This window comes from Anabas testudineus, chromosome 4, assembly GCF_900324465.2.
Source record: "Anabas testudineus chromosome 4, fAnaTes1.2, whole genome shotgun sequence".
Taxonomy (NCBI): domain Eukaryota; kingdom Metazoa; phylum Chordata; class Actinopteri; order Anabantiformes; family Anabantidae; genus Anabas; species Anabas testudineus.
The window spans coordinates 24,535,498-24,560,544 of record NC_046613.1 but is presented as its reverse complement, the minus strand read 5'-3'; the positions used below and the strand labels follow the sequence as shown (position 1 = coordinate 24,560,544).

At 40.3% G+C, this 25,047-nt stretch overlaps 1 protein-coding gene across 6 annotated transcripts in view; it reads left to right on the top strand.

Annotated features, from left to right (window-relative positions):
- Positions 1-25,047, top strand: part of mast2 (microtubule associated serine/threonine kinase 2) — a 133,499-nt gene that overhangs the window by 52,769 nt on the left and 55,683 nt on the right. The window contains exon 1 of one of the 6 annotated variants that reach the window (XM_026346258.1): positions 5,067-6,583. The exons of the other annotated variants lie outside the window; for them this stretch is intronic. Coding sequence (XP_026202043.1) covers positions 6,545-6,583 — 39 coding nt within the window. The 5' untranslated portion in view covers positions 5,067-6,544. Of the gene's footprint in view, positions 1-5,066; positions 6,584-25,047 lie in introns of those variants that run through there. 6 annotated transcript variants of the gene reach the window in all.

Genomic DNA, 25,047 nt, shown 5'->3' with positions numbered 1-25,047 from the left:
AAAGGAACGTTTTAAATCTAGGTCTTAATGAAATGATCGACTGCAGCATTTTGGATTAACTGGAGGCTTTTTAAGCAGTTATTGGGACAACATGTTAATAGTGAATTACAATAGTCCAGTCTGGAAGTAACAGATGAATGGACTAGTTGTTCAGCATCACTTTGGGACAGGATGCTCCTACTATTAGTCATATTCCGCATGTGGAAGAAGGCAGTTCTAGACATTTCTTTTATTTCTTTCTGAAATCAAGTCAGAACCTGTTCCTAGAGGTTAACGTGCAGCTCATGTGATGTCACAGTTTCTCACTAGTTTCCACTGAGTTGAGTCATGAAACCTGCTTCAGTTGTGAACTCATGTCTGCATTCAACTTTTCCAATACACACCATCATGTGGCAAATAAGTGAATTATAGATTTATAGCATTTTAAAAACAATATTCGTTTTGCTTCATCATGTAAGAATAATGTAACCATGAGAACCAGCATCCTTGATGTTCACGGGTTGCTTCAAGAATTTACAGATTGCTTTGTGTAAGTAAAAATTACAATGGCACATACATTACACAAAACAAATAAGACCTGAAAGAACCATCCTGGGAATGGTTCAAAACACATGGTGAAATACAATTTCCCATCACCTTCCCCTGAGTTGATTTAGTTAGCGAAGGTTCAAGCTTGTGGCATAAAATCTTCCAGAATAATTTCACTTCTCATGACCCCTGGCTTCTTACACATGCATTATAAATCTTCCTTTTCTTCTTCTGTACATACCCAGCCTCATTAAGGCGAGCTGAGCAGCCGTTACTGCCTGAGTGCATGATAAAGAAGTGTCATGCTGAGAGAGAGAGAGCAGTGGGACTTGGAGCTGATTTCCAACGCTTGTGATTATGTAAGGTCAAAGCTCTTTCCAGTGTGTGTGTGTGTGTGTGTGTTAGAGATGTGCACACACACTGATTGCACCTTTCCCTGAAATGTATTTCAGGTCCCATCCGATCTCCATCAGTCTGAAACAAACACCACCCGTTTAGTTTATTCAGGCCAAGCTTTGTGCTGCTGCCCTGTCTGAGGAGGCCGACACTCACATTTAAACACACCGTCAGCACAATATGCAGACAGAGCAGCATGCAGCCTGTCAGCATAATGCAGAAACACACATACTCAGCTGTCATCTCAGTGCACAGGCCTCGTGTTTTTCATTTTCAGACTGTTGCTTCTGTTCTCTCTAGCTTCCTTTAATTGCCTTCTTTTCTTTTCTCTTCATCGTTTCATTCCTTGTCCATCTTTGCATTAGACAGTTCCTTACTTCTACCTCACTAGTGCTTCCCTTATCACCCCAAACCTCATTGTTTACTGTTGTTAAGTTGTTCTGAACACACATGCACCGGGCTGAGTTATCGACTGGGCTGTTGTCCAGACAGACGGCCAACTGGCTGCAGGACAGTCAGGCCAACAGTAGACCAACTCATCAAGCTGATGAATCAAGTAATACAAACAGGAGCTCTTTATCTCTGCTCCTTTATTACACTGTGGAGATGATGGCCTCGTCTGGCACAACAGCCTGTTTGTGTGTTCACAGAAATTCCTATTCATCTTTTATTGTTGTTGTTTTATTTTTCATAGTGTGTTTGCTTGTGAGACTTGATGTCATAGTTTTACAGATGTGTCTACATAAAGGTTTGGAAGGGACATGACCTCCACTGTCCCCCCAAAACACACTGTAAGACCAAGAGGTCAAGAGTGCGATGCATGTGTTGTAGCTGTGTTTTTTACAATGATGCAATATTGTTCATTTCTGAAGCACATTTTTAAAAAAGCTCGCAGTGTAGGGCTGAAAATGCAGTAATGCAATATATTGATCTACAAGTCAATTCTACAGAAAATACTGAATATTAGGATCGTTCTTAAGATCTGTGATGTGTTGTATTGCCTTTAGTGTTGTTACCAGAATATGCAATAGTACTTTACTGTACACACGAGTCTTTACTCCTCCACTGTGTCCTCGGTGTCTTGTGAAGACATGCTGAAGGTCAGTTAACTAGGCCTCTGGTTTTGACAGGACTCAACAAGCTTGAAGCTGCGGGCTAAAAACAGACCTGTCACTACTGAGCACTGAGTGTTTCTCTTGTCAAAAACAGCCGTGGACGTGGGGGTGGGGGGAGCAAAGAAACAAGTTTCTTCTTTTATATTATATTCAACAGAAAAGATGCTGTTGTTAGCAGTTCTTTATCATTGACAGGAACAACCTGGGCCATTGCTTCAATTAACCTCCAGTGACGCTGAGACACAAAACAGAGCAGGAACAGGCTTTTGGTTTAATTAGTTGTGTACATAGCAGAGAAAAACACTTTTATCTCACTGTCATGCAGCTTCTTGTATTTTATAGTATATGTCTGTGTCTTCAGATAGGGGTAACATAATCTATTGCATGTTCAACAATAAACATGCAGACACTAGTGTTTAAGCTCTTCACCTTCATCTGTTCAACTGCTGAAAGTGAAATTGTAGGTGTAAATCAAAATCTAAATACCCCCTCTTGATTCTTTTTCTTTACTTTAAAACTTTAATTTAAAGAGTTCTTTTGGATTATTGTGTTTGGAATAAGTCTTCTTTCCATCCTTTTATCCTCACTGACAAAGCTGTAGCTCTAATTTAGCTATTTCATTATAATTTCTTCAATATATTTCTTCCAGAAACTGAGGTGAACAGTTCACGGCCACTTACTATTTGGGTTGGGTGAATGAGCCTGAGTCCAGTTTGAAATAACTGTTACTGTCAAACCTTGACTCTTTAGGCCATTTTGCTGCCGTTGTACTTTAAGAGATGGCATCTTGGAGGATTTGTTGTCCTCCATGAGGACTCATAAATAACCATGTGGTTGTAAACTTTAAATTTAAATAAATAAAGAGTGAGCCAAAGGATAAATGTTTTGTGAGTCTATCCAAAAGTATAGAACTCTCTAGTTCAAAGCTATTAACATCAGTGAGGCCCATTACAGTGTATTACATGCATCATTTTTACCATGAACATTAGATCATTAGATTAGTTTGGTTTAGTTTATTTTGACTGAATCCAGCATTCTCATTTGGTTGCTAGAGCACCATATGTGGATTAATCCGCAACGCAATTCTTAATAGTTTAGTAACTTTTGTTTTAAAAACGACAGTGAGTACAACCATTTAAGGAAATTATTTCAAATAGGAACTAGACATTTTGCAGTATTTCTAATATTTTTTAGCCTCAGCCAGCAGTCTTGGAGCTGGGAGCCATACTGTAAATGGTGTAGGGAATATGGACCAACTATAGTGGACAAACATGCTTGGATTTGATCTTTTGATGAATTTGCATAACATAAAATGAACCATCATTCAAGTGCCACTCTTGTAACATTGATCACTTTGGGGACAGATCGTGATCATTGACGTTTTCTGTACACATTCACCAAACAAAAATGTGAGATAAGCCAACACAGTAGCTCTGTACACGGCTCAGTGTGTTTTCTGGACCTGACAGTCAGACAGTTGGTTGACTGCTCAGTCAGTAAGCTGGTGTCAGTCAGTCTCGTTGTGGCTGTGTGAACATTCCTCTCTGTGGCCTCTTTGGCCTTTGCTCTCATTAACACAGAGGCTCTGACCAGAAAGTGGGGGCTTGTCCTCACAGTACTACACAGTGTCACTAACATTACTCAGGGTCTGAGTAATTCTCCTCACAAATAGAGAACAGTCCAGTTCTGAACTTAGTGATCTGTAGATATACAGTGTGTTGAGCTGATACAGCCACAGTGTGTGTGTGTGGGTGTGTGGGTGTGTGGGTGTGTGTGTGTGTGTGTGTGTGTGTTGGGGGGGGGGGGGGTACATGGCCCCCACAGACTGACACAAACCAGCTCATTTTCTGTTTAGGAACTGGTGGTTTTTCCTTATTCAACCCATCCATCCCTCCTCATTAACGATCTCTCATCTCTTTGTGAGTCATCAGTACATCTCTCTCTGTGAGCGTAGGAGGACACCAGACACGCTGCCTTCTCTTCCTTCTCTTTTCTGTGTTTTTATTCTCCCTTTTCTTTTCCATGTCTCTCTGTCTGTTTATTGCAGTTATAAATAGTGCCCTGGTTTTTAGTGTACATAGACTGTTGTCTGTTGCCATCATCAAGTGATGAAAACAGTGTATTCCCAGGACTTCCTGCAGCATCTAACACACACTGACATGGTTTCTGTGATTTATATTAATAAGATCTCTATAATGTGTGACTGTATAGATAAATGGCATCACAATTTCTAGGAGACAAAATCTTCAAATAGCTTGTTTTGTTTTGTAGGAATCAGTGACAGGGCGTTTGCAGTATGACTGTGGAGGCTCCTCTCAGTCCAGTGAAACTAAACGAATGTTTCTACTGTACATACCATAATATTTTAGACTTCAGCATTGTTCCAAATTTAGTCCGTTTGTGTTTGTGTCTTTTCTGTTTCAACATCAAACTAATCCGGCTCCATATAGAAATGTGTTTTTTTTTTTTTTTTGAATTACGTAATTAACAATTGCATACAGTAATGCTGTAAATCTCTGGTGCCCACATACTTTTGGACATCATCTCATTAGAGATAGAGGTAGAATCAGTGGTTGTTGAGTAAGATGAGGCTCGCCTCTCTTTAAATCCATCATGTTGAATAAGTAATCATTCAAAGCTTCTGATCAGTGCACTCATGATTAATTCACCTCTACACCATAATAAACATGAACCACACATCGCTTTGTTTGTGCGCTGTGAACACACCCTCTTGTTTTGATTCGAGCCAGCGAGGCTGTGGTGATGGGCACACCGTGCAAAGGACGGAAGGCAGGGAGGGAGGGAGGGAGGGAGGGAGGGAGGGAGGCAGCAGGAGGTGGAGCACTTGTCCTCCCTCCATTCATTGTAAGCAAAGTCTCTGTCTTCTGCTTGCACCTGATTGGCCACCTCTACAGAGAGAGAGAGAGAGAGAGAGAGAGAGAGAGAGGTAAAGTGTATGGTGAAAGAGCAGGGGAGGAGTCAGAGCATGTGAGCATACTGACACATCAGAGGGAGGAAAGAAAGCAACAACAGAAGAGACAGAGGGATTTGAAGAGCAGGAGAAAAGAAGAGAAGAAGAGAACAATCTTTTCAAAGGCCACATCTGCTCCTTTCTCAGTGGGAGAAAAACAACATCTCCACTCGTTCGTCCTCCCTCGTTCCTCCTCTTGTAATAATCACCTTCAGCTGAGCCGGCTCTCAGTCTTTGGAAGAACACCAAAGACTGAGACATGCAGGAGAAGATGCTGAAGATGATGGCAAAGATGAAGAGATGACTAGAGTGTGGGACGTGCTTGAATGACTGTGTGGATGATTTCGTGTGGGAGTCCAGGGTTTCTTGTGGCCTTTAACCAGATGGAATTTGGCCCAACTGGTTGACATTGATATAGATGTGTGAGGTGCCTCCTTACTCAGTGGACGGCTGCTAGCAAACAAACAACCTCTTGTTTTCAGTCTAGACTCTGTCGTTCAGCGAGCCCAGCAGCTCTAAGTGTGGACATTGTGTGTTGTTGTTGGATCTCTTTTCTTGTCCCGAACAGAGTGACGGCCTTTTTCAAAGCTCTGCGGATTCCCTTCCACACACATGCACTGTCTGTCTGTCCTGACTGACAGCTCCGTTGAAAGAAACTCTTGAAATCTGATTCCTTGTTTTGTAGCGATCTTGGGACCTTGTTACAGCTCGACTCTATGCCAGAGGGGAGCACGCTGTGCCTTCCCCGTTTATGTTTTACCTTCCTTCGGTCTCTCTCTCCTTGTCTTCATCCACTCCCCGAGGCCTCATTGTCATCATTAATTTCTATTGCAAGCCACTCATGAATAATGGAGGGAGCAGAGTCTCCTCTGGACTAGTGCCTTAAGGGTAGGAGGCAGACGGAGAACGTATAAGAAGAATCGGGCAGCATAGTGTACTCAGCCTCTGTGACAGAGAGAGAGAGGTGGAGGGGTGTGTCCAGCGCCAAACGGATGAATGGAAAAGCAGCCAACGGAGGCTGAGCTCAGCAACAACACGTGCTCTTTTGGCGATCTTCACTTTCAGACGGCACCTTCTTCTACAACGAGCTGAAATAAACAAGTAATGAGGGAAGGATAAACAGGATGATGCTGTGAACCAGGGATAACATAGAGCAAGAGTGCACCAGTTTTCCTTGTTTTGAATTTTTATCATTTTCTTTCTAGATTCAAGATTTGTTAAAACGATTCAGAGACATCCAGATGGAGCTGTTTTTGTTATCGACCTTAATTAGAAACTCTGTGATATTTTGACACTGATTGCTGCACAGAGACACATTTTGAGTCAAACCAGGACCTGTCAGTTAGCGATTGATTTGAAGTCTGTTTTTGGATGGATGGACCTTTGTTGACAGTTGGTGGACAAAGAAAGAAGGAACAACGAGGCAATGAGACTGTGATGTGAATTCCTCCATGTGCACAAACTTCCTAGAAAGTGCCTGAACTTTCTGTCTTTGTAAACAAAAACCAAACAAGGGAAGACCTACTTAAGAATCATGGATGACTCAAGTATTTTGAGGCGAAGAGGACTCCAGGTAAGGAGCATATGATTACTCTGCAGTTCAGAACACTGAGAATTTGACCTCAAGTGATTGATTTAGTAAAGTATTAAAGAAAAGAATTTAGGCATGAAAACCCTTTAAACCCACTCAGATTTCTGCTTTAGGATTGTTGTGCACATACTGTGATGGTTTTTATACTGCGCCTTTGTTCAGATGCACATTCTGTCATTTGCTTTCTCACATTTCCTGTTGGTATTAAGAAAGAAAGCATACCAACACTCACACAATCCACACAGACACACACACACACACACACACACCATCAGACCAGACCTATCCAGTTTCTGTCTGTTGTTAATTGGTAAATGACGCCACAGCCCAGTGAGCAACAACAAGCCTTTACATCTCAAAAGACAGAAGAAGGACATCATGTCACTGTACTTAAGATCTTTGAAAAATAATTATTATATTATTATTATTATATACAAATCAATACCTCAAATTTAAAAGAATGTATCTGTGTTTTTTTATCTTGTTTAATTGGTAAGTTATATTAGGTTTTTTCTAACATTTGGTGGTTGTAATGAAAGTTGACTAAAATTAACACCTTTTAGCTGAAACCATCCCCTCCACATGTTCAAAAATGTGTTAAACCCCAGCTGGTTAATTTCAAATGTAGTCTACTGGTGACAGCTGGAGGTCTTCTTACATATAAAGTGTTAGAATTCTATCTTAAGCAACCTGAAAAATATATATTTTTAAAAAAGACATGTTAGTTACACAAAATAACACTTTTTAACAATAAACATTTAAAATTGATTTAGTAATAATTGGAATGATCTTGAATGTAGTAATTAATCCATTACCACATTCATTTAAATGTTTAGAATGTTTATTTCTGGAGTTTCATGCTCTCAATGTTTCACAGCTGTAGATGGAGAGGCTTTTGTAATGTTGAGTCAGCAAACATCAGTCTTTACTCCGTCAACCCCCTCATCCACCCCTAAAAGTGGGTGGAGAGCGAAATGTAGGTTTGAGTCTCTTCAGCATTCAGCCTCAGATAACTCCTTTCCCATCAGCTTTTCCCTCACAGTGTGAGGCCAGCTAGGAGAAATCAGGATACAGGGTTCTGCATACAGAGACTCTGAAACACTGTGCTCTACATCAACTATTTACAGTCTTGAAATAGCTTTGTGTGGAGAGGAACTAGGCCCCAAATGAGGACACCAGGCAGGGAGAGATGACCTGGATTTACTGAGCTTAAGTTTAGGTTGCAGGACTTTACTGCACCTGTACTTTGTCAGGATTTAACTTCCTAGATATACCTTATGCATTGCAATGTGGTGTTTTCAAGTAACACAAATACAGCACATCCAGAATATGAATGCTTTCTATTAACGAAAACAATAAACCATCAATCAGCAACGCATAAAACTTATTGTTGTATTGATTTGCCCTGCTTTCTTTCTAGACCTGTTACGCTTTCTCATTAGGAATGTTTTTATGTTAGCATTCTTTTCCTGCAGGCACTTTGACACATGTTTGAGGCAATAATAACAGAATTAATAACTTATAATGAATATTATGACCTCAGTCCTGACCTGATTACAAGCAATCGGACACTTACAGTCATGTTCTCAAAGGAATCCCTCTGCTGGCATTGGTATCACTGACAGAAGGATGTAACACAACATGCATCTCCTCTAACCAGTCAGGTGATTTTAAGAACTTGTGCTTGATTAGTGTGTTTTGGAGCATTGACATTCGTGGTAATTTCATAACATAAAATAGCTGAAGAGGGTTGCAGAGCACAGCTGAGGGAGAGTGAGGACTGGGTGGAGCAGTGTAGCATTAGCTTAAGCTTTAACGTGCTGCTCAATGTCTGCTCACAAAGACACAAACCAGTGTTGACTCTGGTTTTGTCATTATTTGGCATCTCTAAATTCAATGCAATACTATTTTGTTTCATTAGTATTTACAAGTAGTGATAAAAGTAGGATGGTTTTGCTGCATCTAAAAAGCTACATTGGATCTTCACTGCCAAAAGACGTGACATTATAGAGTTTGGACAAATACTTCTGTGAGTATCAGTGTGTGCATGTTTAAAAACTTTGCCTCATATACAAATTAAAGCATTGATTGACAGCTGCACATTTGTTTGTTGGCACGCAGAAGTTCTGTCTGAGTTTGTGTGTTTGTTTGTGGGGAAGATCCTCTGGTGCTTTTTTCTGTAAATCCTTTTTGTGGCTGGGTGCCTGCAATTGGCTACCAATATACTGTAGTTGACTGGAGGGATTAAAAACCAGCAGTCTGAAACCTTGGCCCCTACAGGCTGCAGACTGCAGCACAAAAACAACAAAGTACTGGTAATGAATCCATTGTTAGTGCCTTATGGTCGAGCTAAAATTTTAAAGTTTGTCCTGAATGCTAAAGGAATCCTCTGGGCATCAGGAATGCGATTAGCAAATTTCATGGCCTTTCAGATTCAGGGATACAAGTGGAACAGTCAACAAAATCATCATGTGGACTTCATAAATATCTAAAGCAGCTTTTGAAATTTTGCTTTTGAAAATGAAACAATTGGTTGTGTATTTTAGTTGATCTTTGTTAAGATAATTAGTTGCAGAGTGAGCGCTCTTTCCACTCTCTGTTCAATAGAACAGCTTTGACGTATTTTCTCCGTCAGTAAATTAAGTTAGTTTAGTTTCCACAGTAAAACGAACTGGTTCGTGTTTGTGCTGAGTGTGTTTTATACGTTTGTGCCTTGGAAAGCATTTGTCTTTGTAAGTATTCACATGTTTATTGTCATTAGAAGTATGTTAGTTGTTACCTGTTACATGTGATAAATTACGTGTGTGTTATTGTAATTAGCTTCATTCAAGTCAAGCTAGCGTGTGCGAGTGTAACATACGAAATGTGTAACGATGTGTATTATTTGTTAATTTAGTTTCTTTCAGTTACATAAATAAAAGATAGGAGTTTGTCCTCCAACTGTAGCCATCTTGCTTTGTTCCCTCAGAAACTCTGTTTAGTCTTCTTTACTTGGCCATCTTGTTGCTGCCTCCACTTCCGCACCATTGATTCGTTAATGTTAAACGTCTATTCCCGTGTTCTAATGCGTGACTGACTCAATATTGATCCATATATAAGGCGCACCGGATTATAAGGCGCACTGTCGGCTTTTGAGAAAATTGAAGGGTTTTAGGTGCGCCTTATAGTGCGGAAAATATGGTAGTTTATACTAATAAACGTAAAGTAAAAGGTCAATTAAATTGCTCATTGCATGCAGCCTTGCTTGAGATATCTTATTTGTGACCTAAAGTATTGAACAGACAGACAGATGCATAAACAGGACAAACTTCTAGTGGGACATAAACACTACAAACAACAAATATATCTGGTTGAGTCATAGCAACTGGACTTCCTTCTTGTTAGGTTAAAGTTTCACTACTAGTAGTTTCACGACTCATCCAAGTAGCTTCTTCAGTCTGATTATAGTTGGTTAGAGACCACAAATTTATGCTCCAGGTTTAGTTTCACTTGTTAAGTGAAATAATGCAGGGGGAGGTTGTGAAGGATGTAATAGTCACACCTCTTCCAACCCCTCTTATCCCCTAAAGTGGGTCATTAGGTGTGTCAACCTGGTGCTGCTGTGAGTTGGGCCTCATCTTTTACCAGGGATGACAGTAAAGACAAACAGTTGACTGTGCAGTCATCATTGTGACGGACGGCAGAATGGAAATAGAGATTTACAGGAAACCCACCCAAACTGACTAGTACATTTTGTTTGACTCACATGACTCACATTATCCTCTGCATATAAACTAGGAGTCATCAGGACCCTGAACCATAGAGCTCAAAACATCCCACCTCCACAGAAGCCCAAGTGAAGGAAGGCAGGCATCTTAAGAAGACCTGTGGATACCCCATGTAGGCATGGGCAGGACCTGAATCAGCTGTGTACCTTCATCTTAAGGACAAAGGGCACTCATTGGAGGACAATAAGATTCACATATTGGACAGAGAAAACAAGTGGTTTGGGAGCCTTGCATGTGCATATCAACAGCCCCTCATTCAACAGAGGTGGAGGCCTTAGAAACAACCTGTCTCCTATTTATCATTTTTCATTCATCTCCAGAAAGATCTCGAGCAGTTCACACCTGCACCAGTTTGGACATTCTTAATGACCCACTTAGGAGATAAGAGGGTTTGGCAGAGGTGTGACTGTTACATCTTTCACAACCTCCCCCTGCATTGTTTCACCTAATGAGCCTTTTCGGGCCATGGGTGAAGTGAAGCCAAACCTGGAGCATAAATTTGTGTCTCTAACCAACTCTCTAAAGAAAACTGAAGAGGCTACTTGATGAGTAGTGAAATGTTTTGACCCAACAGTAGGAAGTCCAGTTGCCATAACTCAACTTCCAGATAACTTCCCCCGGATGACTGAGAATCCTCACCAACAACAACCAATATACCTTACTGTACGAGTGCCTATAGGTACAGAGAGTGAGTGCATGTGGCGTCTGTTTTTCTGTGTCCTTGAAACCCTGTCATGTGGCACATCCTTTAATGTGCTTGCTGCCTAGAGTCAGAAGTCGCTACTCCATCAGGACTCTGCTAGTTTCTGCCAGGTATCATTGTGTTTAAAGACCAAACATAGAGTGGACTTGACGTCTGCAGTGAGAGATGGTGAATAGAAAATGTGGTCAGGGTGAAAGGTCAAACCGATAACAACTGTGTTTAGTTTCTAGCTCAGTCTACTGGAGCTGAGGGGGTTGGGGTTTTCTATTTGTAGTTATCTGTCGTTTCTATTACCGGATGTGTGCGTAAGAAGGGGAATATGAAGGAGGGGGCGGGTGAAGGGACAAAGACTTGACTCCAAGTTGTTCTATCTAGACTGAAAAGCAGTGACAGTGACTGAGAAACACCAAGTACCAACCCATAAAACTGGTCCCATTCAGGACCAGAGTCATTAGTACAATAGTCTTTAAGTGTCTGCACTAGTAGTTGTAGCTGGGTTTGAAATGCCCCTGGGAGCACTGTGTTTTGCTTGATGGATGAGATTTAACTGCTTATTTATTCTGTGCTGATTGCATCTTTTTTATGAAGCCTCCAAATTATAATTTCAGAGCATGTGAATAAAGCAAATTCTAATATTTAACATTCCATGTTAACAGTTATAAAATATGATCTGCTACGAAATCTCAATCTTCCTTTGGTACCATTGAAATATAATGGTTTTGAATATTTGATCAGATTCTAGTATAAATGTTATACCAGTGTGTGTGGGTTTAATTTTTGACTTGTTTCGGTGTAGAACACTGAAATCTGTACTCCTGAGACAAAGCTACCGAAAATAATCTTGGTATTTGTACAGAAACTCAGGCATTATACTGACCCTGAAAGGTCAAATAAAATTGATTACTTTTGTCCAACAGCACGTTAACTTGTAAAATGTTAAATTATTCAGTGAGTTATACAGTTTCTTATTACTTTAAGTCAGTGGTTTGTGGAAAACCTAAATCAAAGCAATTGGGCAAATCATCAATCTCTAATATAGAGAGTCCTTGTTGACTGATTGTTCATCTTGTATTTGTTTCTACCTTCATCCTAAAAAACTGTAGTTATCCCACCTTCATGTCTTTTTTTGCAGTTTATTATGTTCCTCTGTAATATCTACAGTATGTACCAAACATTGGACCATGTCATTCAATGAAACAATACCATATGACAGTACATACCCCCCCACCCCCCCATTTTGCATGCAAACTTCCTCCATACCTCTGTGTCTGTGCGTGTGAGAGAGAGAGAGAAATCATGTTTTCCTCTTTAGTGTGATAAACCGGATTAGTGCTGCCATTACCTGCTCCAACAGCAGCATTCGTTTTTTCTTTTAGAAACAAAACCCTACCTGTTTCTTGCTGTGTATTAAACCCAGAATCTTTAGAGGCTCTGTGCTGACACCAGCCTGTCTGCATCCCAACACGCATGTGATCAGCTACTATCAGGTGGCATCTACTTTCATACAAAATTGCTGTCACATGGATTTTGAGATGATTTGCTACGCTCTGTGTGTGTGCACTCAGATTTCATGGAAATGAAATACAAACAGGTTTCCTGAACCTCTTACTCTTTAGAGACTAATTCATCTGCATAGAGTAGCCGCTGTGAAAACAATTGATAAGACATTGTCTGAATTACTTAGACTAACAGGCATGCGGTTTCCTAAAAAGTGTTGTTCCTGTTGATTTTCTTAAATGAAGCACAGTATAAATTTCCCATCACCTGCATTAAATGCAGACATGTTAGAGTTGGAAGTCTCAAAGTGTAGATGAATAAAACCAAAATTGTCTGCAGGACTAGCTAGCTCCATTCATTTTCCCTGTAACTTGCTTCTCTCTATTGATCTTATTGACTCGTCTCCCTTTTCCTGTGCCTTTTTTTAATCATACACTATATTGGCTGCAAGTCATAATGGTGCCCCATGGAGGCTGTGGCTCTCAGGATGATAGAGCGATTCCATTCTTTCTCTCCTTTACCTCCTCATTCCTTCCTCTCCTCCTCTTTCTCCACTGGACACAGTCGACTGAGTTCTCCCTCGCGCACTTGTGAAATATTGATCACCCTAGAGGTACCAAGGCCGTAAGCAAAAAAAAAAAGAGTTTCCCCCTTCATCCTTTTACCCCTGAACACTCTTTCCCTTCACAGGGTTTGTAAAGCTTGGCAGCACTGGGTAATCTTGTGTTTTGGCAGAGAAATGGCATCAAAGCTAAATGGGTTGAGGAATTTATGATCAGTGATTGTGTGAAAGAGAGATTTAACCAAGGAGAAGAAAGAAAAAACACAGACCAAGCCAATGGACAGCAAAATCCAGCCAATTAACAGCAAACATTCAAATCTTCTTTAGGAATCTGTAAAAACGTTGGTTTTACTGAGAGTGGCCTGCAGTTCCTCTGGAGCTCCTCGGAGAGTGTTTGTGTATATTCATGTGTTTGCGATGGCGAGTCCATGGGTGCTGCAGAGTGATGAAGAACTAAGCAGGGACAGGAGGTCTCTGGCCTGCAGGCGGTCGGTCATCTGGTATGGTTTGAGGTTGAATATTATCAAGGACACAAATGAGTCGTCCCCATATCTCCACCAGGTATGAACCAGAACTTTTAGAGTTACTGACCTTATATAACCACTAACATGGATTTCTTTCTCATATTCTTTCTCATTTTTATTTTTATGAGCTCTTGAGGTGAAATAGCAGCTTTTAATGGTTCATGGAATTTGAAATATCTACTATCTCATGACAATTAATAGTAGTATAATATATTACCATTATTTTCTACTGCAGGTATTAACAACACAATGTAGACGGACAAAAGAAAAAAACCTAAACTTAATTTAGGCTTCAACAACAACACTTAACTGAGTTCACACTGAATCTCACACAGGCTAAAGCCTGAAGAACAAGTTTCATTTATACAAGTTCACATAAAGTTCTACAGAAACTAGAGCAACATCTTGTCCCCTCCAGTTGTTGATTTCCCCTCTCCACAGCTTTTATCCTTGTGTTTCTCTGTTCTCTGTGGTAAATCGATACTTTGCGCCTATTAAGCGGAGCAATAACTTGTGACCCGGTCCACTGTTCTGTTGAAATCACTGCAGCTGCTGCTCATCAAGAGCCCAGAAAATCAGCCACTATGGCTGTTCAACACTATCTGAGAATGCAGAGGGCTATTGACGGACTGTGTGTGCTCCAAGAAAAATGGACGTAATGTCTGCCGGCTTCCTGTTAGTCTATCAATAAACCAGACAGAGGAAGGCTACAGTGAAAAAGAGTCTTTATTACTGTCGACCACAAGGATCTCTGCATTGTAATGATTGATTATCAGCGATGCAGCTACATTTCCCCATATGGAAATAACCTTGTCACACAAAATAGATTTACTTAATATTTGTCTAGATTTATCTGTATTCAGCAGCAAAAACAAAACTTTGAGAGGATTTAAATAAACTGCCATAATGACAAAGGCATTTTTACTTGTCTGTGAATAAACCTTTATTTTCTGTCCTTTCAGAAAATGTTTATAAAACATACTTGTGTGAATTTAGGCTTTGAGATAATTAATTTGTTAGTCAATAGATAATTAATAGGTCACACTGATGACCTGATGGTTTCAAACAGTCAAAACTGGTGAATTTAATAGAGCAATTTATTTTTTTTGGGATTGAAGGTTTTAAGATCTATGTTTATAATATTATTTAAATTAATCAGTCTTAAAATGTTATTGATGGTGAAAGATGGTAAAACTAGAGTTGGAGTATTATAGTGATACTGAATTTACTCACTAGAACTTTTTACTTGAACTCAAGTTCAAAAACCTTCACCTACCTTGACATTACTATGTATTTTGTGTTATACATAGAACTCAGTCGTCCTATTTTCTTAGTTGATCCCGAGAACCTTCTCTGCATGGTTCCACAACCATACTGCTTTTTCCTCTTTACCCTTCTCCTCCTCCTTTACCCTCCACCTCCCCTTCCCCCTGCCTTTTATCTGTTGTCCTGCGGGCAGACATCTCTCCACATGATAAAAGCTGAAGCCCAGAGGGTGGCAGGCCCGCTGCCATCCTGGTGTCAAAGTTTAAGAGAATGACAGAGGGAGGATGGGAGGAAATTGAGGACCTGAGTGTGAGAGAGATGTACAGCCCTTTTTAACTTATTGTAATGAGCCACAATAACCTCACTGCTAAAAGAAAAGATGGAAAAAGAACTGACAGCTCAGATTTTCTTTGTTTGATCCCCTCGTCTAAGAATCTCAGCATGAGACATAAATGCTTAATGTTTGAACAGCATTTCATCAGCCATCATTTGGTGTTTTGGATTGGATGGATTGGACCAGGTTTTGGACTCTCAGGCCACCCAAATGCAGATAGGCTGTACTCATTGATGAAAGAAGGACAATGTTTAATCTTTATACTGGTAGACTGTAAATCTGAGTTTCAGCACTAATACCAAAGCAGTCGAGTTTACTTTAAGACATATGAATGTGTAAACATTTGTTCTGTACCTGAAAAAGAAAAGAAATTAACATCAAAACATTGTACATATATCATTGTAAAAACAATCTATCACTGAAGAAATTTTACAGCAATAGTTCTCTAAATATTAAACATGGTTTTAAGACAAAGAATCATTAAAGCTCATCATTCATCAATCATTAATGCTTTTTATAAACAATCTGAAATTGGCATAAATTTGACTTAAATCAGGAACTGTTTGATGAGAGAATTAGCCAACTTGATCCAGTCAGACATTTAATGCAAGCTTTCAGTTTTTGCTATTCAGTGCCACAGACACATTTCAGTCTTTAACCAAAGAAGTATTGACTTGTTTACGCTTCTCAATCAGCCCTTGTATACCTACTAACAAATCTAACTTGTAAATTATTTAATTTCATGCAGACAGTATTGGGTAAAACAATAACTACAGCCTAGTGTTCAATCACCAATTTTTATGTACAAACTCTTAGTATGTCCTGCCATTCTGATGTAGTCAGTTGAATCTGTTTAAATACAGTGTATGACCTTAGCTGTGTGGTAAAACATTTTGGTTTCCCTTACTTGCAATTTGTTATTATCTTTGACAAAGGTGCAAAACCTTTTCCCTCACATTCATGCAAAGGCCCTGTAGTAATCCAGATCAGATTTCACTAGTTGCACTGTTCATTAGTCAAACTGAGGCTGGACCGTTGTTAAACAGCATAATTAATAATAATCTCTGTTTTTGGATTTGTGGATCAAGTACTGCTTGAAAAATGAAGTAAATTTTTGTTCCTCATTAAAATGCAAAATCCTGAAGAATATCAGGAGGATTATTTTTATTATTTTTAGGTTATTTTGTCCTTCATGAAAAGTTCCTCACACTTAGTTTTCTTCCCACGGTTTTTATACAGCCTCTCCGTTTAGGAATGCACTACAAATCTGGTAATTAATTACCCATGGCACATTGCATCAGCTCAGCAGATGTACCCCGGTTTGTCCTGGGGATTGCAGCCAGTGTTTGTGGCCAGTCAGAATGAAAGATTGTACAGCTGATGCAGCTGGAATGACACCAAGGTCTCGTCAGGGGAAACATTTTATGACTTAAATGTCTGATCTGGAAGTTTCTCGTTGCCAGCATAATCAGACGTGTTCTTATTCCAGAGTGAGGGTGGATTCAGGATTCGCACAAGAGCCATGACACCACACAGAGGGCTATTGTCAGAAAATATTCTGAATTCTGAGTATCAGGACGTGTGCATGGGTGGCTGGGGAATGAGAATGGGTGGCAGTTTGTGGCATTGTTAATCTCATTGTCTGCAGGACTGTCAGTCAGAAAACTGCCATATTCAGTCTTATCTGACAGCTTCTCGTCTCTTTATTACCATCCCTCTAACAGATCTCATGCAATAGAGCCTGAATAGACAGAAACATAGACAGAGAGCGCAAAAGGCCACACTGCAGCTGATCTAGCTTGTTTGGACTTCACCTTACAGCCTTGTACTGATAAGAACCTCGTCCTTCTGAACCAACAAAGACATGTACAACAAAACTGCCTCCACCAGCCCTCCTCCTGATTAGCTGTAACTTTGACATGCCCTCCACCGACACTTAGAGGACACTTGTAAAGAATAATAAAGTGAGTCAGACAGACAGAACGAGCACACTGTGTCTGAATGAGGCCAACAGTCATCAGTCCTATTCAGCGTCACCTAAACTAGCACCTGAAGTCAGTCTCCTTGTTTGCACAAGACTTCAAGGTATATCGCTGCCACAAGGAACAATGTATAACCACCATCCAACTTTAGTTTTTATTGACAAAATAATTAATTTAGGAAACAAACCAGAGACTAATGAGAAACCAAAATAATCAGCTGCTGCATAAATTGCATTGTTGAGGATTTATCCAGCGCAGCGTTTGGGATCTGCTGCCATTTTTGGCCTCTGACAAAATATTCTTCTGGATTAAAGCTTATACAGAACACTTTTTCCAGTGAGAGAGTTTGCATGACTTACATTGATGCTCCCATGTCCTATTACTGACGAGTAAATGGAAAAGCTAAATCCAGTTGAGTGGCAAAAGCAGGATCAGGTGTTGAAGTAGCCAGTAGAAATCCTAACTTTATACGATAGCTGTCAGTGTCGAAGGTTTAGCGGATACGGTAAAGCCACATTCAGCACCAAGAACAGGTTAAACACAGCTTAGAGGGTTCAACTGGACTTTGACTGTTGGCTTGGTCTCATGTTTGTTTGAGGTGGATCAATTGAGGGAGTTAGAAAGTGGGAACAGAAGTTCTGTTGTTAGTTTTCCGTCTCACATCTACAGGCTCTCGTGCTCACGCTTCTCTCTTTGGCCACTTTACTCGCTTTTGCTTCTTCTTCTTCTTTTGTTTAAGTCACATACTGTTCCTTCATCTCTCACGCGGTCTCCCGCCAGCAGACTGGATTAGCCAATTAGAAACGAGGTATGAGCTCATCCGGTAGCCACGGCGACCACTGGGCGAATAACATGAGCTCATCCTTTGAACGCTGATTGAGAGGCTGAGAGAGTGACCTGCAGCCACAGAAACACTTGAGCCAGCTGGTCCGAGACACAGACGGGCCTCAACGCCCAGATCTGAGAGACGGGGGGCGAGGGAAGCTGGACCCAAGAAAACGGAGAGCACCAACCAGATCTACAGTAGATGTCATCATTTAGCATGTGTCTCAACCTCTGGACCATTAGGGCACCCTGATTTTGCTCCTTTTAATTGAGTTTCTCCACTAGTGGGATTAAAATGAATATATTTGTCAGTCTAAGTGTGTAATGGAACTTAAATTTCTCCCTAATATGTTTAGTTCAGTACATTTTCTTTGGTTTGATATACCCTCTAGACCAGATAATAGACACTTATAGAAACTTAATTTTAAAGCTGTATGTTTCAAAGATTTGAAAAAGGCAACAAATGATAGATTATGAGATATTAAATGGCAAATGGACATAATATTAAATGCACACAATATGTCTGCAGACATTCCAAAGAGCTAAAGAAAGCTAAACCTCAAGTTTCAATAATAATTATATGTTATTCAGAGAATAAAAGATAAAAGGGAAAATGTAGCATCCCTCCTCTTGCCTTCCTTCTTGTTGTCTCTTCATGTTGAGTTCATCCACGCGGCTGCATTTGGCCTGCAGGCAGCGAACTTCAAAGAGTGTGAAATTGAATGTCTAGACGTCACCCAGTCCTCCCTCATAACACACACACACACACACACACACACACACACACACACACACACACACACACACTACCTGAGTCCTATTGCCTCCAGCCAGTTACTTTTCTTATACTCAACAACAACAAACACAGCACCATACAGTCCATTTGTCTGATGGACGTTATTTGATTGATTTTTACTTTCTTTGTGTTGGGAATTTTTTTTTATTTACTTTTCAGTACAAAATTGGTCACACTCAAACATTTTTTGTCATTACTTCAGTAAATGGTCTGTAACTGCTTTTTCTCAGGCTATTGCATTTATTATTTCATCACATAGAGCAAAGTAAAAGGGGTCGTTCATCAACTCTGTTCTCTGCTGGTTTAGTTTTTACGGCACATTTCCTGTATGATTTCATTTCAGTATTGTTTCGGTGTAACTTTAGTGTTCACTAACGGATAGCCTTCAGAGTCACCAAACCAGATGCACTAATTCCAGTTAAATGAATTGACTTCAGTCTCAGATTGTGCTGTTATGCAGGTTTTCAAGAAGAGATTGTGATTAGCAGATCATATCAAGGAGCAAAGACAGAAATCAAATGTCCATCAGCCAGCTGGGTTTCAGTTGCTCTGTGCAAGCAGTGAACAAGTTAATTGGATTTTTACTCCCATGTGTGAATGAGCTGCCCTGATTTAAATGAGAAGTAAAATCAGAGCGGTTTGTCTAACTCATGATGATAATTACTGAAATCCTCAGTGGCTGCCTGCTCTCAAGTGTGGAGCGATGGTTGCTCCTCCTCCAACCCAGTTTACTTTTGCCGCCTTTATATCTTCCTCTTCATCTGTAATTTTTGAGGCTACCCACCCGTCACTGAACCCTCGCCGCCGTAAGCAGATCGGCTCTAATAATACTGATGAGCAGTGCGTGGGGTTGTCTGTGAGCACAGTGGGGAAGGAGAGCAGGGGAGGGTGTAGGTGGGGAATGAAAGAGCACTCATATCCAGACAGATCACATGTCACTCTTTCTCTTTGCTGCTTTTCCTCCAGGGAACCGTCACCCTCCTTAACTGTCTATCAAACCTCTCTTTGTTTCACTTTTCTCTTGTTCTCATCTAATCATTAGTCTTCTTCACTGTGTTCACTCTCATTGTCGTCCAGAGAGATTAATACCATTACAGAAAGTTTTTTATCTGTTCCCTCAGATTATTATTTCCCCCCCCCACTCCGTTGCTTCAGTATTTCATCATCCCATTTCTTTCTCTTTCTCTCCTTCGTCTCACTTCCATTAGTTTTTATGGAAATCTGCAAATTGTATTTCCAAAGTTGGGTTGGCAGTGGGGTAGATGTTAGAAAAGTTTGCTGAAGCAGCGAAAAGTGTTAGGGTTCAAATCTCTGGAGCAGCTGAAAAGATTATGAGCAGAGAAAGTGAACGATCAATACTTTTTCCACTATTAAGCAAGACGATTTACCGCAGACTCTTCAGCAGCCACCAAGACAGGACTGCTCTCTCAGAGAAAAGTAAAGTTGAAAAACACTGAACGTGCAGAAATCTTAGGTTAAACTTGAGTCCAGACGGAGATTATTTATATCAAGAAACACTTTGCAACAGTTTTTAATGCTTAGACTAGATACTTCACTTTCTAAAGTAATCACAGTTCTGTTATCGTTTATCATGTTTTTTTTTTTTGTTCCAAAGTTGGTCCAAATAACAACTAACTTCATCCTGGTGTCTGAACACTGATGCTGCTTATGCTCTTCTCAGCAGAAACATTTTTTAGCAATATATATCTACTGTCAAATATTGAGTCATTTGCATCCACGTTTTAAAAACTGAGACTTCCTGATATTGTGACATGCTGCTGTGATTAAATATTGCACATGTACAATGTGATCGCTCACCTGCTGAGCTGAATCCAGACTTTATTATGTAGCTCTCTGTTATTGTTAAACTGTTTTTTATGATACAAATATTTAAATGACGTGAAAACATTTATACAGTGTGAAAGTGGAGTTGATCAGAGTGATGAACCTACAGAAACATCAGGAAGCTGCTGATTTCAAACCAAAAGCTACTAAAACTGTCACAGAAGCCAGACACATTTAGTGGATGTAGTCAAGCATTAATCAGCTACAGAGCAAAATAGTTTCTTTATGAGGTGGTGGAAACCAAAACCAGAGTTAAGGAAGATGTGTAGATATACCCATTGGACCTATAGGTGGTTAAGTTGCTCTGTAACTATAAATGTGACTAACATGTTCAACATATCAACTTTACTTGCCAAGACATTCATTATTACAGGTTTAGTGTAACATTTAATTCAAGTGCAGTAAATTCTTCTGATGTTAGCAAGGTGCTCCCTTTTTTAAAGTGAGACACTCAGCATCTGCTAAAACACACTGTAAAATCCCAAAGACACTCACCCAGTAAAAATATGATAGTCAGAACCAAAGAATTGTTCAGGTGTAGTGTTGTTTGACAGCAGAAATATCATTAGTTCAGCTTACTGCAGCATACTGTGACTTTTTCCACAATTGGGTTGATATTAGCGTGAATCCACTCAGCGGGAGTGTTACAGTTTGTATTGTCTTTGTTAGATCCGGCGCGGGGGAGAGTGCACAGTAGACTGATAGATAGACAGACAAGATGGGGTTTGAAGCAGAAAGGTGCAAATTGAAGCAGTTTTCGGCTGAATGAAGACGGGATGACAGGCAGGGCGGCGGAGCGAATATGTCTGGTTTCCAGATAATAAACTGAAACTGCAGCAACGAGGGAGGGCAGACCAGAGGGATGAAAGGAGTGAGAGACACAAAGGAACAGAAAATGACTTCATTTCTTTCCATACATATATCACTTTGTTTCCGTACATACATTTGAACACAGCCCTCAGCATTTATGAATTCATAAAGAGGAGAGGTCTGCTGCAGCAGTTGGAGTCTGAGAGCTCCGCTGAAATCTGGGTCATACACATCACAGCGAGGTAACTTCCCCTCTTTTTCAAAACCTCTTCTTACATTTTTATGAAGCTGCTCCATGTTTGCATGTGTTTCTGTTTGTTCTGTCCTCTCAAACAAGCTGCTGAACTGCATCAGATCTTAGCCTGCGTTTGCCGAGGGGAAGAGATGGAGGTGAAATCCCCACTCTGTCACTCAGGAAGAATTCCCACCAGACCATTAGACCAGTCAGCGTTAACACCAGTCAACAGCACAGTGTTGTGCAGACACTGCAGCACACTCTTAGCCTGTAGACATGAACAGTCATCTAATCACGTCGAGTTAATAAAGTCATTCTAATTTGAATTAAATCAATATGAGTATTGTGATTTTACAGCTGCTCACATTATAGTTTTGCACCCAGTGTGATTTCTTACTGACGTTTGTTCCATTTGCTGAGATCTTATTGAAAATGTTATTTCTGTGAAATTTGGCTTTTATTTTTGTAGTTGTGGCCCCCTAGTGGTCTCACCAAACACCAGAAGGAACTAGATGATGAGCACACAAGTATTACGAGTCAAGAAAGACCCACTATGAGGGCCTTATGGTGGCCCTGCTTTCTAATGTGATCATAGACCTCTGATCTGATGTCTCAGAGTCTTTTCAATATCGTGCATCCCCAAAAGACAGTTATGTCTCTCTGTCTGTCTCTGCCAAATAACAGTCCCAGTGGGGATCAGTTGAGCTTAGCATGTTCACACAGACACCAGGCCGCTCTTTGTTTTAATTGTTGTAGCAAAGCTTGATTCAAATCCACCTGCCAATCTGTCTCTCACACAGCCACTCTCCATCCATCTCCCTCCCCACCACCCTGCCACTCCCTCACTGTATTATCTGCAGATAAAGCCCTTCCATTGAGGCGTTGCAGATTTCATTTGAATGTGTAAATTCCAATTAGGATTAGCTTGTTTTCTCTGTCAATGCTGATAGCAGCATTAGCATGTCGCTAGAGGAAGTGTCTGCCTACTGGAACTCATGATGAGGCCAGATTAGCTCTTTTTAGCTTTGTGTGGGTGGGTGGTTGGTTGGCTGATGTTATTTCTAGATGAAACTAATCAGCATGTTGTGTCGAGCACCAACACGCTGCCTGGATAATTGTACACTTCTGGATATCCGTTTGTCCGTTTGATAGACCGCTGCACAGCTGCACGTGAGATGCCCTGCAGTGTCACAGGAAGTGGGTGTGGAGCGATCAGATGAGTGAATAGTGCAGCTGTAGAGAAACAATAGACACAGAGATGGATATAAGAAGTGAAACTGCTTTAAATCATTTTTAACCACACAGAGCCAGAAGAACAATGCACACCAAAAGGTTCAACCAGCTCCGCTAAGTTAGCAACAAATTACAGCATATTGTGAGTTCATTTGGACAACAACACATGCCAAATGAATGTTGATTATTATTGTTTATTAATTTAGACCTAATTAGCACATTTACTGCCCCAGATCAATATACTGTATATCAATAACCATTTCAGCTCTTTCTACTTCTAGCAGACACTGGCTGCTAAATGTTTTAGACACATTTTAAAACACATTTGCTGCCACAAGTGCTGCATAGTATACAGAAGTAAAAATAATAATAATAACAAAAATCATTATAGACTCTTTGAAATCAGCAGACCAGCATCCTGGAAGCCTTTAATGATGACACCAATCAGTACTTGAATTATTTGGTTCTTAAGATTTGAGTCAAGTTTGAAGCCAAAGAGGTAGATAGAAAAGAAGAGAGGTCATTTTGTTACCATTGTGTTAGGTGCTGTACCTTTGTCAGCATCCACATTTTTCTTAAGCCCTGACTAAAAAGACTGTGATCTGCTCATCCCCCACCCCCCCCCCCATGTTATATCACCTAAAGGGTTTGGAGCTGGTGTGTCACAGCTGCAAACCTCTTCTGCAGGTCCACTTATCTCAGCTAAGAGTCCCACTTTCACTTCACTCAGTCATGTTAATGATGACACACACATATAATGAGTGGTCCTCTTCCTTCATGTACACATTACCACACACACACACACACACACACACACACACACCCTAACCCTTTCTGCTGGGTGAACACACACAATAATTGGCTGTTAGTGGCATTAGTGTAGGAAGAGTTATATCTGCTCATTTGGAAGATTAAAAGCCAAACTAAAAGGATGTCATCCCCCTGGTGACACGCACACATAAACACAGACACCACATTTCTTACCCAGTAATGGAGATTAGTTGTGTTAATGTGTGTGTGCACGGCCCTGATGAATTATAATGCTCTGTGATGGTAAAGTGTGTTATTCTGGGACACAAACATTCTCACCCTTGTGCCCCATACCCACAGTAACAGACAGACACACACCCCCTTCTGTTAATGCCTTACTGGTCCCAGTGGGCTTCTCTGTGTGGTGGAGAGTCTCTCCTGGTGGCCGTTAAACAGCAGCAGAGCGTTCATTAGGACACTACTCATGTCCACCGAATGCCACCAGACAATTAGCTCATTCACTTAGCTGCTTTATGTTGCAGTTTAAAGGCTGTATTTCACTTCAGGACGGCGCCGTCACTCATCACGGCTGTCAGTGATCATGCAGAACTGACTGTCAACATTAGGGTGGAAAAACATGATTCATAGGGTTCAATGTAGTGCTACATTTTCCTTCTTAATCTTATACACTACGCTGGCATAGTGGTTATTTATATCATTTATATTTAGACATTTAAAGAAGCCTTGTAATGGTAGAAAACTGGTAAAATAGAACAACACATACTGTTTTCATGTCTTGGTTAATGAAAACAGGATTTGTGTTGTGAAACAAGCACACGGAGCTGCAGAGAACTGTGTGTGTTTTACACCTGATGCAAAATACAGTGTTTCATGTTGCAATAGAAAATTAAATCATTGTGATACTAAATGGAATGATCAGTTTTTAGGACCACATTGTGGATGAGATCAACAAATACCACAGGATGGTACATGAAATGATTATATGTGATTCTATTTACCCAGGTAGACATCACCACAGGAGCTGATTTAAACAATGACATTTATTTTTGTCATAAAAGCTGATTCTTGTGGCAACAACATTTTACAGGCACAGTTTTCTACCCCACATTATCACCAGTCATTACATCAGTCCAGATTAATGAGGATATTAGCTGTTGCTCCAGTCTGTACCAGCCTACTGAGAGGTTAATACATCTTACTGTAATTAATGCAGCTTCTTTTAACGAATCAGTCTTTAACCTTGCTAATTTTTTCTAAAAATATTCACCTATTATACTACCAGATGTGAGATTTTGT